This window comes from Nuphar pumila, chromosome 2 (assembly GCF_984573655.1).
Source record: "Nuphar pumila chromosome 2, dmNupPumi1.hap1.1, whole genome shotgun sequence".
NCBI classification, from domain to species: Eukaryota; Viridiplantae; Streptophyta; class Magnoliopsida; order Nymphaeales; family Nymphaeaceae; genus Nuphar; species Nuphar pumila.
In genome coordinates, this window is record NC_143250.1 from 126,696,117 (window position 1) to 126,711,105 (window position 14,989).

The 14,989-nt window shown below is 35.7% G+C and overlaps 1 protein-coding gene across 3 annotated transcripts in view; it reads right to left on the bottom strand.

Moving 5' to 3' along the window:
• Nucleotides 1-11,515, bottom strand: part of LOC149847040 (ARM repeat superfamily protein) — a 139,660-nt gene extending 128,145 nt beyond the window's left edge. For 2 of the 3 annotated variants that reach the window (XM_089998272.1, XM_089998271.1), the window contains exon 1: nucleotides 11,351-11,488. In XM_089998272.1, coding sequence (XP_089854398.1) covers nucleotides 11,351-11,404 — 54 coding nt within the window. In that variant the 5' untranslated portion in view covers nucleotides 11,405-11,488. Of the gene's footprint in view, nucleotides 1-11,350 lie in introns of all 3 variants that reach the window. The other variant, XM_089998270.1, reaches the window with a different exon arrangement.
• Between the last annotated feature and the right edge of the window lie 3,474 nt (nucleotides 11,516-14,989).

Below are 14,989 nucleotides of genomic sequence, written 5' to 3' on the forward strand. Positions count from 1 at the left end.
AGATCTGCGTACAAACGAGACACGACAGATCTGTCCAGACTGCATACACCTATATTGCAACAGATCTGGTCTAAATCTACCCAGACATATTACAACAGGTCTCGATCAGATCTGCACACAAATGAGACACGGCAGATCTGTCCAGACTGCATACATATATGTTGCAGCAGATCTGGTCCAGATCTGCCCACACATTTTACAACATAATATCAATTTTAAAATGGTGTTGTGAGCAGGTCTGACTTTTGCTGCATCTCAAGTACAACAGCATGTTATTGTTGGGCGGTAATATGTTGTTGGCAGCATGTTGTTGTTGCAAAAACACACAGCAACATGCCATGGACAGCGGGTCAGTGTTGCACAAAAATATGCAGCACTATGCTACCCAAAAACAGTTCACATTATAACATATGTACATCATAAATTTTCAGCTTTTATTACATTCATTACACTAATAATCTAATAACTAAAACGCATGTTTCATCACAGTCAACAAGATCAGACCATAAACAGGTTGATATCTTCTTAAAAAAACAGATTTACAGCAGGCCTAATCGGCCTGCACTAACAATGCATGTGGGCCCGTCTAATCAGCCTGCACCCCGTATTACAACAGATCTGGATCAGATCTACACGTTATTAAGACTAGGCAGATCTGTCCAGATCTGTATGCCGACACACATGAATCGGTGACCTGGCTTGCATCAAATCTGATCCCAACCCAGAAACTATATATATATATATATATATATATATATATATATATATATATATATATATATATATATATATATATATATATATATATATATATATATGATGTTTAGAGCATGAACGATAAAAGAACCAGCCCATGCCAAAATCAGCAGGGCAAAACATTATATATCTATATATATATATATATATATATATATATATATATATATATAAAGCATAAACAAAAGATTTGATGCAAAAATCGACAACATGTACGTAAATTCAAGAAACACTTGATGTTGAACACATGTTTAAACATGAGAATCATTGGCACGGTCACTGGTGTACACTTTAGCAATGTATTTTTAAAAAGATATTTTATTTAAAGTATTTATGAAAGTTAGTCACCAAACTTTAAAAATCCAACTCTCACAAGTAGTGAGTACCCGCTTCCATGGGACCAGAATGCATCTTTTCATGTAAGTTGTTCACAAACATGTACATGGGTCGGCTAGACTTGTGTGCACTTATGCACAGCATGCTGGCTGATCGTTGTACATAATCATAATTAAGTACATGGATCGGCCAGACCTGTGTACATGACTATACATGTTAGTCTGTATAAATACATGAGTATAAATTTTATAAATCTGAAACATGTAATTATATGCAGATGCATGAGCATGAAACACAACCAAACTGAATCAAGGCAAAAATACTCATATACATAAACATGCAACATCACGAGATCTGAACCAAAATCAAATAAACATGTACTCGGTAGATCTGAACCAGATCTTCGTGAATATATGCTTGGTAGATCTGAACCAGATCTGCGTGAGCTTATGCCCGGTAGATCTGAACCAGATTTTTTTTAGCCAATACTCGGTAGATCTGAACCAGATCTGTGTGAATATAGGCTCAACAGATCTGAACCAGATTGAAGTGAGCAAATACTCGACAGATCTGAACCAGATCTGTGTGAGCAAATACTTAGCAGATGTGATCCAAATCTGCATGAGTATATATACTCAGCGGATCTGAATATATATATATATATATATATATATATATATATATATATTCAGTTGCAAGCATACAAAACTCGACAGATCTGAGTCAAGATTATATTTCTCAGATGCATATTTTCAGGTGCATGTGTATGCACACGTTAGGTTTGAAACAGAAAAATATATTCAGTTGTATGCATGTCTAAAAAAATTTATTAGATCGGAACATATGTATATATATACAGTTATGAGCAAAAAAGGATTCAACAAATTTGATCCATAATATATTCTCAGAGACAAGCTAAAAGAGAAAATTGTTACCCATAGACCAAATGCATATAATCAGATGCATGATTAAGAGGATCGATGATCTAATTTACATGTATATAAGCATGAAAAAAAAATGATAATCTATCTACATGCATCTTCTCATGTGTCAAATCATTAAATTGACAAATCTAGAATATATTTACATATATATTTCAGATTTGTATCTATAAGGAAAATCAACAAACACAAAGAAGTAAACGTATATATACATATATAGAACATCGTCATTATATATATATATATATATCAAATTTCTCTTTTCCCTTTAACACATATACATAAATCGATTTATATGTATTCCTGTCTCGTAAGGATTTAGAGAGAAACCCATGTTAAATTATGTACATAATCATATAATGTAATATATATATTATATATATATGGTAATACATATACATATATTAATATATATGTATATGTATCTACTTATTATATATATAAAATATATATTTTTATTTGTTTAGCCATAGGGGTAGTTTAGTCTTTTCCTCTGTTTTACGCACATTCACTTTATGGATGTGATTGTAAATTTATTTTTATTTTCTTTCTTTTTGTTTTTTTATTTCTTTTATGTAAAGTACCAAAAGGTACCTTGGGGGGCCCACTAACATAGACGTTGGGCCCTCTCCAACGGTCACATTTGTGACCGTTGGAGGGGCTCCAACGTCTATGAGTGGAGCCCCTCCAAGGACCCTCTTGTGTTGTTATAAATAGGGGTTCTCCCCTTTGTATTTCTTCATGGCTTTGAGTCAAAGCCCAAGTGCTCAATAAATTGATTCCATTATTTTTATGCCTTTGCGCATTTGTGAGTTATTTGTGAGTTGTGCTTTTGTGCACAAGTGTTCTAAAGTGTTCTTATTGTGCATTTGTGCCGGGTTTATTATCAAGAATATTAAGGTCTTAATCTTAGTATCTTATCGGAGATACTTTTACATGGTATCAGAGCCTCGTTGAAGGAGGAAGATCGTGCATATCGCCACTTGTGGAGTACCTCGAAAATCGTGCCCTCAAGTTAGTGAAGTTTTGGAGTAAATCATCTACTTCAGGCAATATTTTAGAAGCAACTTTTGTCAAGAAAAGTTTGAAAAACTTTTAAGGTACGCATTATTTTCTATCGTCTTTCCTCTCTAATGGGTGAAAAAGACTCCCAGCTCTCCCTTGAGTTTAAACTTAGTGGTTCGAACTACCATGTTTGGGCCGGCAATATGGAAGCCCATATCAAAGGGAAAGGCCTTTGGGGATACGTTCAAGGTTCCATATCGAAACCCGAACCCAAACTTTCTATAATAGAGAAAGGGGATATTAAGATCCTTGAAGGTGAAGATAGACAAAAGGCCCTAGAAGAATATTCAAAAAAGCATGATGAGTGGGAAATGAAGAACTTCAAAATATTATCTTGGATTTTTTCATCCGTTGAAACCAAGATCAATGCCAACATCATTAAGTTTAAAAGGGCCTCCGAAGCTTGGTTGTACCTTGAAAAAATGTATACTTCAAGGGACTTATCTCACAAATATTATCTCCAAAAGAAAGCTTTGACTCTTCAACAAAACGATTTGTCCATTCGGGAATATTTTGCCGAACTATCCTCTATTTGGAACGAGCTTGCTATGCTCGAACCAAAATGGAGCGGAGGAGCTATTGAATTAAGACACAAGCAACTGGAGGAAGATCGATTCTTCAACTTTTTAAATGGTCTTAGACCCGAATTTGAGCAAATTCGGTCCTCTCTCCTATCCGCTTTCACATCTCCCTCTATTGAAGATGTCATCACCAAGCTAAGTGGTGAGGAAACACGTATGGGGATTAGTAAAAATAACCCGAGTATTCTTGCTACACCTTCTCAAAGTGATTATGAAGTGGTTAATGTCGTGTCAAGACCCAGAAATAATTTGAAAACCTACAAACCACCTCATTTCAAAAATCAAGGTCAAGGAGGAAATGATCGATATGGCAAAAGAGACTATAGCAAATTAACTTGCCATTTTTGTAAAGAACCGGGGCATATCAAGCCCATTTGTCCCAAATGGAAGAAATTTCTTGTCGCGGCTTTAGCATCCCAATCAGAGGAACGACCTTCTTCATCAAATGAGTCTCTTTCGCTTCAACAAATTATGGATGCTCTTCAACCTATTCTCAAAGGAGGCATTTCTGGAGCCGCTATGTCATCCGCATCCTCTCTCGGTAAGACATCTTGGCTCCTTGATTCCGGTGCTTCATTTCATATGACTCCAAGTCCTTGTTTTCTTTCTGATTATTCTAAAAAATTTCTTCCATCTTTTGTCTCAACGGCGGATGGAACACCTCTTGAAATTAAAGGAATGGGTAATTTTGAAAAACAAGACTTCTTTATCCCAAAAATTCATCTTATACCAAAACTAAACTTAAACTTACTTTCCGTTTCTCAACTCTCGGACTATGGTTGCGATATAAAGTTTTCTTCTGATAAATGTTGGATACAGGATCGCCAGTCCGGGAAGTTGATTAGGGAAGGCTCTAGGAGAGGAGACCTCTACTATGTTGATTTTCTTAAAATTCCCAAGAATCAATTTTGTAATGTTGCTCAAAACAAAGATATTCATGTATGGCATAAGAGATTGGGTCATCCCAACATTGTTAAAATCTCTTATTTGCCTTTTATTAAGCATCTTTGTAATGAAAATTTTGTTTGTAATGAATGTATTTTTGGAAAAATGAGAAGTCTTCATTTTCCTCAAAGATCCATGTTTACAACAAAACCTTTTGAAATTGTTCACTCCGATGTATGGGGTCCGGCTCCGGTGATATCTAAGGGAGGTTTCTCATACTATGTTATCTTTGTGGACGATTTCACTAGGTTTAGTTGGATATATTTTCTTAAACATAAACATGAAGTTTTCTCAACTTTTAAAACATTTCATATGATGGTTTTAAATCAATTCAATGGAAATTTAAAAATTCTTAGAACCGATTCGGGTGGCGAATATCTTTCCAATGAATTCAAAAGTTATCTTGAAAATTATGGAATTCTCCATCAAAAGTCTTGTCCTAAAACCCCCCAACAAAATGGGTTGGCGGAACGAAAACATAGGCACATTATTGAAACAACACGAACTTTGCTCATTTCACAAAATATTCCGAAAAAACTTTGGGCTGAGGCAGCCCTTATATCTGTCTATCTCATAAATAGACTTCCATCTAAAAACTTGAACAAGATTTCCCCATTTGAAAAATTATACGAAAAAGAACCTGATTACAGCAGGTTAAGGGTTTTTTTATGCAAATGTTTTGTCCTTACTGATAAAAATGACAAACTCTCTCCTAAGGTCATTCCTTGTGCCTTTCTTGGTTATTCTGAAACCCAAAAAGGCTTTCGCTGTTATGATATTAAAAGTGATAAACTATATGTTTCCAGAAATGTAAGCTTCTTGGAAAATATTAGTGGTTTCGAAAAACTTGAAACTAATGGCGAGAATATTGACTATTCATTTTTGTTTGATTTATTGACTGATGATGATGATACTAGTGATGATGAATCAAATCAAAATGACTTAAGTAATAATGAAACCCATTCTGAGTCCTCAACACTTCATCAACATATCAGTGAAGAACCACATAGAGATCCCATAACCTACTCTCATAGAGATAGGAATACTTTCAGAAGTGCCCTCGAAAGATATGATAATGAATCTACTCCTTCGAGTGAAGAAAACCTTCGTAGGACCGAAAGACTAAGAAGACCCCTTTCTAGGTTCCTCTCATATGAGTCCTTTTCGCCTAAATATAGAGCCTGTCTAAGCGCCATTCACTCTTACATAGAACCTAGGAACTTCGAGGAAGCACGAAAATGTCCGGAATGGATAGTCGCTATGAATAATGAACTTGAAGCTCTAAAGAAAGCAAAAACATGGGAGTTTCAAGACCTCCCTAAAGACAAGAAAGCAATAGGGTGTAGATGGGTGTTTAAGGTCAAGACTAAGAGTGATGGGTCCCTTGAGAGATATAAGGCCCGCTTAGTTGCAAAAGGATATGGTCAAAAATATGGGATTGATTATGAGGAGACCTTTGCCCCGGTAGCTCGGATGGTCATCGTCCGATGTCTTATAAATGTTGCCTCAATCAATAAATGAAACATCTATCAGATGGATGTTAAAAATGTTTTTTTAAACGGAAATCTAAACGAAAAAGTATATATGGATGCTCCTCCTGGAATGGAGTCTCCTAAAGGCAAAGTGTTTCGCCTTCGGAAAGCACTTTATGGTTTAAAACAAGCTCCCAAGGCTTGGTATGATAGGTTTAACTCTGTAATGTTAGATAATGGTTTTTCATCCTGCTTTACTGATACTGCTTTGTTTGTTAGAAAATTTAATGCAGGGATTGTTATTCTGCTACTATATGTGGATGATATGCTTATAACTGGGAGCGATTCTAAAGGGATTAAAAGCATAAAATCTATTTTAAAGGATAAGTTTGAAATGTCTGACTTGGGTTTCTTAACTTATTTTTTGGGTATTGAGGTAGCATACTCTCATAGAGGATATTTTTTGTCTCAAACTAAGCTGGCATCTGAGATTATTGACAGGTCAGGTATTACGGACGATAAAATTTGTTAAACTCCTGCTATAGTAGGAGCTAAAATGAAGATTGATGATGGTGTTCCTCTCTCCGATCCTACTCCCTACAGGCAACTAGTAGGATCGTTGATATACCTAAGTATCACCAGACCAGATATCTCACATGCGGTGCATACGGCAAGTCAGTTTCAGCATGCACCAACTTCTGTTCACATGGGTGCTATCTTACGTGTCGTGAGATACCTAAAGCACACTATTAATAAGGGAGTTTTTCTGTCTTCCTCTTCTGAGTTAAAATTAATTGCTTATACTGACTCTGATTGGGGAGGTGACCCAAATAACCGTCACTCCACCACTGGTTTTTGTGTTTTCTTAGGAGACTCATTGATCTCATGGAGATGCAAGAAGCAGCAAAAGGTGTCTCTATCATCAACTGAAGCTGAATATCGTGCCATGGCGACTACTACCATGAAAATTGTTTGGATTCATCAGTTGTTGGAAGACATGGGAATCACAATTGAAGGGCCTACCAAGCTATGCTGTGACAACAAAAGTGCGATTTATATTGCTAAAAATCACACTTTTTCATGAGCGGACCAAACATATAGAGATGGATTGTCACTATGTTCGGGAGGCGTACCTCCAAGGAATCATTGACCTTCCATATGTCACGTCCGAGTATCAGTTGGCGGATTTCTTCACTAAAGCCTTGTGTGCTCCGCGTTTCAACTTCCTTCTTAGCAAACTCTCGGTCATCCTGCCCTAAGTTTGAGGGGGGGTGTTAAATTATGTACATAATCATATAATGTAATATATATATATATATATATTTTATATATATATATGGTAATACATATACATATATTAATATATATGTATATGTATCTACTTATTATATATATAAAATATATATTTCTATTTGTTTAGCCGTAGGGGTAGTTTAGTCTTTTCCTCTGTTTTACGCACATTCACTTTATGGATGTGATTGTAAATTTATTTTTATTTTCTTTCTTTTTGTTTTTTTATTTCTTTTATGTAAAGTACCAAAAGGTACCTTGGGGGGGGCACTAACATAGACGTTGGGCCCTCTCCAACGGTCACATTTGTGACCGTTGGAGGGGCTCCAACGTCTATGAGTGGAGCCCCTCCAAGGACCCTCTTGTGTTGTTATAAATAGGGGTTCTCCCCTTTGTATTTCTTCATGGCTTTGAGTCAAAGCCCAAGTGCTCAATAAATTGATTCCATTATTTTTATGCCTTTGCGCATTTGTGAGTTATTTGTGAGTTGTGCTTTTGTGCACAAGTGTTCTAAAGTGTTCTTATTGTGCATTCGTGCCGGGTTTATTATCAAGAATATTAAGGTCTTGATCTTAGTATCTTATCGGAGATACTTTTACAACCCATACCTTGATTCGTAGCGTGGAAAAACTCAAAAAAATCGATGGATGCCTTGGTAAAAAAAATTCTTCTTTTTCTTCTTTTTTTATTTTCTTTTCCCTTTCTTTCTTTCTTTTCTCTCTTCCCTTTTATTTTCTCTTACACCACACGATTTTTGCTTCTCACCTCTCTCTCTCTCTCTATGTCACTCTCTCTCTCTACCTCTCTCTCTCTCTCTAGAACACGAGTTCTAGAGAGAGGGAGATACTACCCTTTTTATATATTTTATTATTATATTTTTTTTAATTGTTTCTAGATAGGGGTGGCATCCCCTCTAGAGCTCTCTTTTAGAGAGTAGAGTTCTACCAAAGGTAGAACTCTACCTCTTTTAGATATTTTATTTTTTTATTAATATTTTATTTAATTATTTTATTATTTAATTAATATCCTAAATAATATTCCAAAGGGTGTCGCCTCCCTCTGAAAAGCCCTATGGGGTAGGTAGAACTTTACCTCATCTTATTTTAATTGATTTTAAAGTTTTAAAATGGCCATGGATGGATTTTGGATCCAGATCTTAATCCAAATCTACATATATATAACCTGGACTAGATCCTAGTCAACATAGATCCTGGACTGGGTCCAGATCCATATTAACTTGGATTAAATGGAGTGGATCGAGTCCGATCCAATCCAGAAAAAGTCAAAAATAGAGGTTGGTCATTTTTGAAAAATGCATTTTTCAAGCCAACCATAATCTGATTTCAGAAAAACAGATCACCAACGCGGTCAGTATTTCGAGGCGGATCTAACGGTGTTCATACCTGAATTTTGCTTGAATTTAAAGGTTAAAAACCAAAAATTTCTCAAATTATAATTAACTCAAATAGCTTATGACAGAGGGGTATGGGCCATGCTCAGACCCTACTGATGTCACCCATATTTTAATATATTTTCCATGATTTTATCAATTTTAAATAAATATATTATTAAAAAATTATATTTTTTCGATTTTAAAAATCATGAAAAAGTACACAATATTACAGTCAGGGCAGGAAAGATCCAGTTTTTGTTTTCTATTTAACTGGTTCCATTGCAGATCCGACTGAACCCAACAATTTTGTTCTGAATTCGATATGATATGATATTGATAACACTGGTATCCTTAGCAAGATAATGGGATAGTTAGGCAAGCCACATGAGGCCCCTCTCAGTTCATCATCTCTAATATACGTCACAGATTTAGGAGAAAACTCAAGCATGAAGGGCCCATAAAAAACATGCCATCAGTTCTATATGCTCAATGCTCAACTTTATAACCAAACAATTTGTCAACAAGGGAAGAAAATATGATGTATAGAGCTTCATCAATGAAGTAACAAGGTGTTGCAGGATGTAACACAAAACTAAGACATCAAATAATGGTTACGAGATTCATCTGATATATATATATATAGTGACCCCTCATAAACCATTCTTATAAATTAATAAAATTTTATGTTCCTTAAAAAAAAGATAATGTTTATGGACTGTACAATATGTCATGACCTGTGACCCCACGATAGTGCACTATGTCATCTCTCTCTAGCACAATAAACCTTTGTGGTAACAAACAACACAACCATGAATTAGACACCCAAGCATAGTTTACATGCATATGCACATAATTGTCATCAAGTTTCAATGAAATAACAGTATACAAGTGTACATAGAAAAGCCTTTAATATACAACAAATAGCAAAAAAGCCTAATATCAACGCATGTGTGCAAGCATGTGTGTGTCATTAGCAACCACAACCAACAATACTAGCAACCATAATATGAGTTGTAGGGTGGTAAGAGGGACTACATATTATAGTGATCACGCTTTGAGAATAAGTGAAAGGAGTGGAATGAAGTCGCATTTTAGGAAACATGGGTATGAATTGTCAAAAATCATGCTCAATTACCAACATCTACCTATTATTGTAGTACTAGAATCTTACAATTCTTATAGATAGTAGAATCATCCAATCTGCAGAAATACTATGTTTGGATTCCACAAGGAACCCATGGCATTGAATATGCCACATTCTAAGCTTCATAAGGGTAGCCCCCCCCCAATCCTGCTCACACACTCCTCTAGTCTTAGGATTCCTCTAACCTGCTTATCCAAGCCAAGACCATTTCTCAATATTCCTTACTAAAGCACAACTTACTTTTTCTTCCCCTAGAGATCCTGTGCATTCTTGTTGCCAATAACAAGCTACACCATCTCCCATTAATATGAAGAGTTTAAACCACCATTCCCCCAAAAGAGTTGGTTGCCCGTCCAACACGGCCGTTTGTTCACTTTCTATCAGACTGAAGTAATTGTACTAATTTGGTGATGCCCCAGCTCATTGTTGTCACTCCTCAACGTACACAACCCCATCACAAAGATCCTTAATCATATGGAATGGCTCAACTTCAGAGTCCCACTTGCCCTCTCTCACTTTCTTAGTTGAAACAACCAAAACATATAAACACCAACTCTAAATTATAAAAGAAGACACCCTTTCTCTCAAGTTGCGACTGAAAACTTGAAAGAATCTACTCAACACCACGTCCTCGGATAAGGACAAGACAATTCACACACTTAAATACCTTGCATGTAATTACAAGGTGTTCGCACTTATGCCAATCTTCAGCACTCTCAATCAACCAAGTGACGAACATAAAAAACGATGGTTGTGGACCCTTCTCTCTGGCCTGTTTCGTGCAAGACAACTACGGATGCAACGAAGATTGCAATTTCAAAGAGTTCACTGAGTTCAAACCTATGTAATGGAAAATGTTCCTAGGCGACCTATGCACTGCCCGAATGCCTCGCCAAATACCACACCAACCATTAGCACAACTTAGGTGTTCCTTACTCCAACTGCAATAACACCTGCTATAGACCTCCTTTATTGAGCTCATCTTCACATCCCGATCAAAGGGATGCAACTTCAACATCCTTGCTCCGAATTTCGGCACCTTCGGGGCAAAATTCTGCAACAAATTCCTACTATCGACGCCAAGATAACATGGCCATGCTATCCAGCGCGACCTCTGATCCTGTGACTGCAACTGAAACTAACCAAACAGGAACTACAGTGATCAGGAGGACGCACAGAAAGGAGTATAGTTTTCCCTTGAGAAATCCCTGGCTTTTAGCAAGTGGGGTGTCAATATTCCGTTTCCCATCAATTTATAGTGGCTCAAACTCAATATTCAACATCAATAACGGTAACCACGAAAGGGTTTAGGCATTCTACCTTAACTTTTCCATGTATGCACACAATTCTTCCTTTTTTTTCTTGTTCTACAGATTGTGACACAATGAGATGATGGAGAACGCACTGGATCAAGTTTGGGAGCTTACTTGGGGCGATGGGGATGATAAGAACCCTAAGAGTTCTTCGAGTTCGATCGCCATCGATCTAATCTTGTAGAAGGATCACCAACGTCTATCGAAGCGGCGGGAGTGGCACAGCCGGGGAATGAGGGAATAAAAAAGGCGGAAGAGGGAAACCTGTGGACTAAATGTAAAAATCTTTAGGGTCGCCACTCCTTTCAGCAATCCATTGTCGTCTAGTCCGGTCAGGATACCCGTCTTTCACCCAGGCAAACCGGGTTAAAATCCCGGCAATGAAAAAAAAAATTTGCTCGTTTCTTTTTCGTAAGACAAACTTTCCTGAAAAATATGCTCACAAAAAAATCAATTCTACGACAATTTTTTTGCTGCCAATAGGACTAGGAAATTGTGTCTGTGTCGCATAAATGGATGTTATGAGCATGTGCATCATGCAATGTGTGAATGTAAGTATATAGCATGTTGGATGTGTGTGAGGGTCACGAGTGACCCTATCTGCACGTAGCTGGTGAGCGATCCTGGGTTGTTTGTGTGCACCATATCATGTATGGTTGTTGTTAATATTAACACACATTTAAACTTTAAGAGAAGAATTATTCAAGGGTATGCAAGTCAGGGCTCAAGAGTATTCCGGAGCGAGAATAAGTTTTTGAGAGTACGGGGTTAATTGATGAGTCAAATTAAGCAACATTGAGTAACATATTCAAACCATTTTCTACTTTGGATTGGGTAGGCAGTACACACGATCAAGGAAAAATGATAATTTTGGACAGCGAGGTGTCTCTTAGATTCTCCATCTTCGACATAGGGAACGAGGACTACTTGATGAGGCTTAGGTAGGTAGCTCAACAACTTTGCACAGTAGGAATCGATTCTCAAGACCACTGAAATGTCTCTCAGTTTAGACTGATTCAATGTGTGTTTAGCGCTTCTTCTAAATCCTTGAGGTTAATAAAATACATGGTGATAATGCATAAAATGCATATCATAAAATCATGCAATTATATGAACTTTTATAGCTTAAACACCATTTTTTATGTTGTTTTAGGTATGAAGGAGCTACGGTTTGAATTTCATTAAAATTGGAGTTAAAACGAGAAAATTAAAGCATTTTAAAAAAAATCAGATCTGTACCGATGCGAACTGGATCTAGATCTGGTTTAAATCATACCAAATGGATATCAAATCTGGTCCACATGTCCTCTAGACCAAAAGTCTATGATCTACATCAGAAAAAATCCAAAAAGTCCCTTTAGAATTGGCGTAGGTGTTTTTTGGCAATTCTAAATAGTTTTAGGTACTATTTTATAAATAGTTAAAATAGAAACTTATTCTGTAATTTTTATAAAATACAACTATTTAAAGGAGACATCCAACCATTGTTCAGTATCTTCCCCTAGGGTTTCATGCCACCCTATCCCCAAATCCTTTATTTCCTTTTGATTTCTGATTTCTTCTTCTTCCTCGCTTTTTCTCACCTGTGATTTTCGATCTTCTTTCCCTTCATTATTTTGTATATTTTTTTTCTTATATGATTTTGTTTTTATTGCAGGTATACATGGCTGAAAGCTTCAACTCGGATTTGGTGTGAACCACCATCTACCTTCATGATCGGTCAGCCGAGAACCATCTTCCTTTGCAACCAATCGATCTCTTTTCTCTCATCGTCGATCTCCCTCTCCGCCAATTCAGTCTCCAACGAGTTACAACAAAAAATTAATTCTAGCAACAAAAATGGTGTTTATGTCATGAAAACCAAGGTCTAGGTCTGCACTTTTCTACCCCCACACTCGTCGGCCAGCCCTTGAGGTGCATCTTCTTCCCTGTCTCTGCTTTTTAGTTTTTAAACCCTTATTTTTTCAAAGAACCTGAGTCTTGGCCCATTTTCCTTTTCATTTTATTTTGGGTTTTTGATATTTAGTATTATTTGTTGTTTAGAATCAGTTTATGAGGTATGAGCATTTTTTTAGTAGTGTTTTGTTCGATTCTTGAATCGTTCGAGTCAAAGAACCTAACCGAAAAGGTCAGTCGGGTAAATCGTGATCTGTAAAAATTGTATGTATTAATTTGTATTGTAGTTTATTTTTGTTTTTATTTTTATTTTTACTTTGATTAGATTAGATTAATTTTAGAGTAGATCTGATTTTCTTTTGTTTTAGATTTGGCATTTTCATAAAAATAAATTAGGCAAAATTAGGGTTTCTCGATTTTTAGTATTTTTCTGCATATTTTTTAGTTTTTCTTCAGATCGTTAGGTATAGTTTAGTTATTTTTCAGTATTTTTATGATTTTAAGTTAGTTTAGGTTCAGATTTAGTGTAGATTCAGTTTAGATTTAAGTTCTTAATATTCGGTAGTTATAGATTTATTTTTTTTAGAAAAATAAATTAGCTGATTTAGGGTTTTTGCAATCTTTTTTATTCTTTTTAATTTTTCTTAATTAGATTTGATTCTTTTTTGTTTATTTGCAGTATTAGATTAATTTATTCAATGTTTAATTCATGTTCTTGCTTTTTGTTAATTGTTTAAAATAGTTTTATTCTATTATTAGATTAAATTAGGAAAATTGATAGAAAATAGACTGGTTATTTTAATTCTTTTTATTTCAACTTAATAGATTAGGTTTAATTTTTTTATTTATCAGTAGTTGATGTTAGTTTTTGTAACGACCCTAACTCATACCCAAGAAAAAGTGTAGATTTTTTTTTTAACTTTTGCAAAAATCTTCTGAGAGACCCGGGGCCTTTACAATTCCAACACAGTTAGAAAACTGGACACACCATAAGGGATCTTACACTCATCATCCAAACCATAGCAAACCAATATTTATTAATTCGGAAATAATAGAGTCAATGAGACAAATGCAGAGTTATCAGAGTGCATAATAATTAAATGAAAAGAAATGAGTCACGCTGTCTATAAAATCTGTCAACCAACCATATTGTCCCCTCATAACTCTTTTTATGAGCAAGTCACCTCACTGGGTATCTGAGGTTGCGAAAAACACCAAAAGTAGGGTATAAGAATCCAAGAAATTTTGTGTACGAATCTTTTTAATAAAACAAATAAGCATAAAGAATACAGATAATATTCATGCAATAATTAAGAAGGATGCTATTAGAATGATTGCATAATACTAAGTAAGCAGTAAGAATATTCATCATGCAACAAGATGCAATATTATGTAATTAATCTTACAGGACAAGTAAAGAAGCAAATAAATATGCATGATCTAATGCATAATCTCAGTGCACATACATGAATAACTTATTATCTTTAATCAAAGTTTTCTTTCACATGCATGTCCCTATTAGGATGTATACACACATTTAAGTTTTACTTATTATTATCATTGTCTGTGAATACTCAAAACGGGTAAGAATTTTTGAGGTCAAGTAGGGTTCCTAGGGTAATTTAGCACACACGTAATATTTTATTACTGGGTTCCAAACTTAGTCCTCGACCAAAATAGCCTTCAGAACATTAGACAACCCATCTAATGTCGGGACACCAAGGACCACCCATCCACAAGTGTCATTTTTCTTAGTATACAAAAATAACAACTTTGTCTACACACCACCTCCAGGCAAAGTGACAGAAACTCCCTAAAACCGTGGCCAGAAGAAGAACCTCAATATCGGGTTTAGGG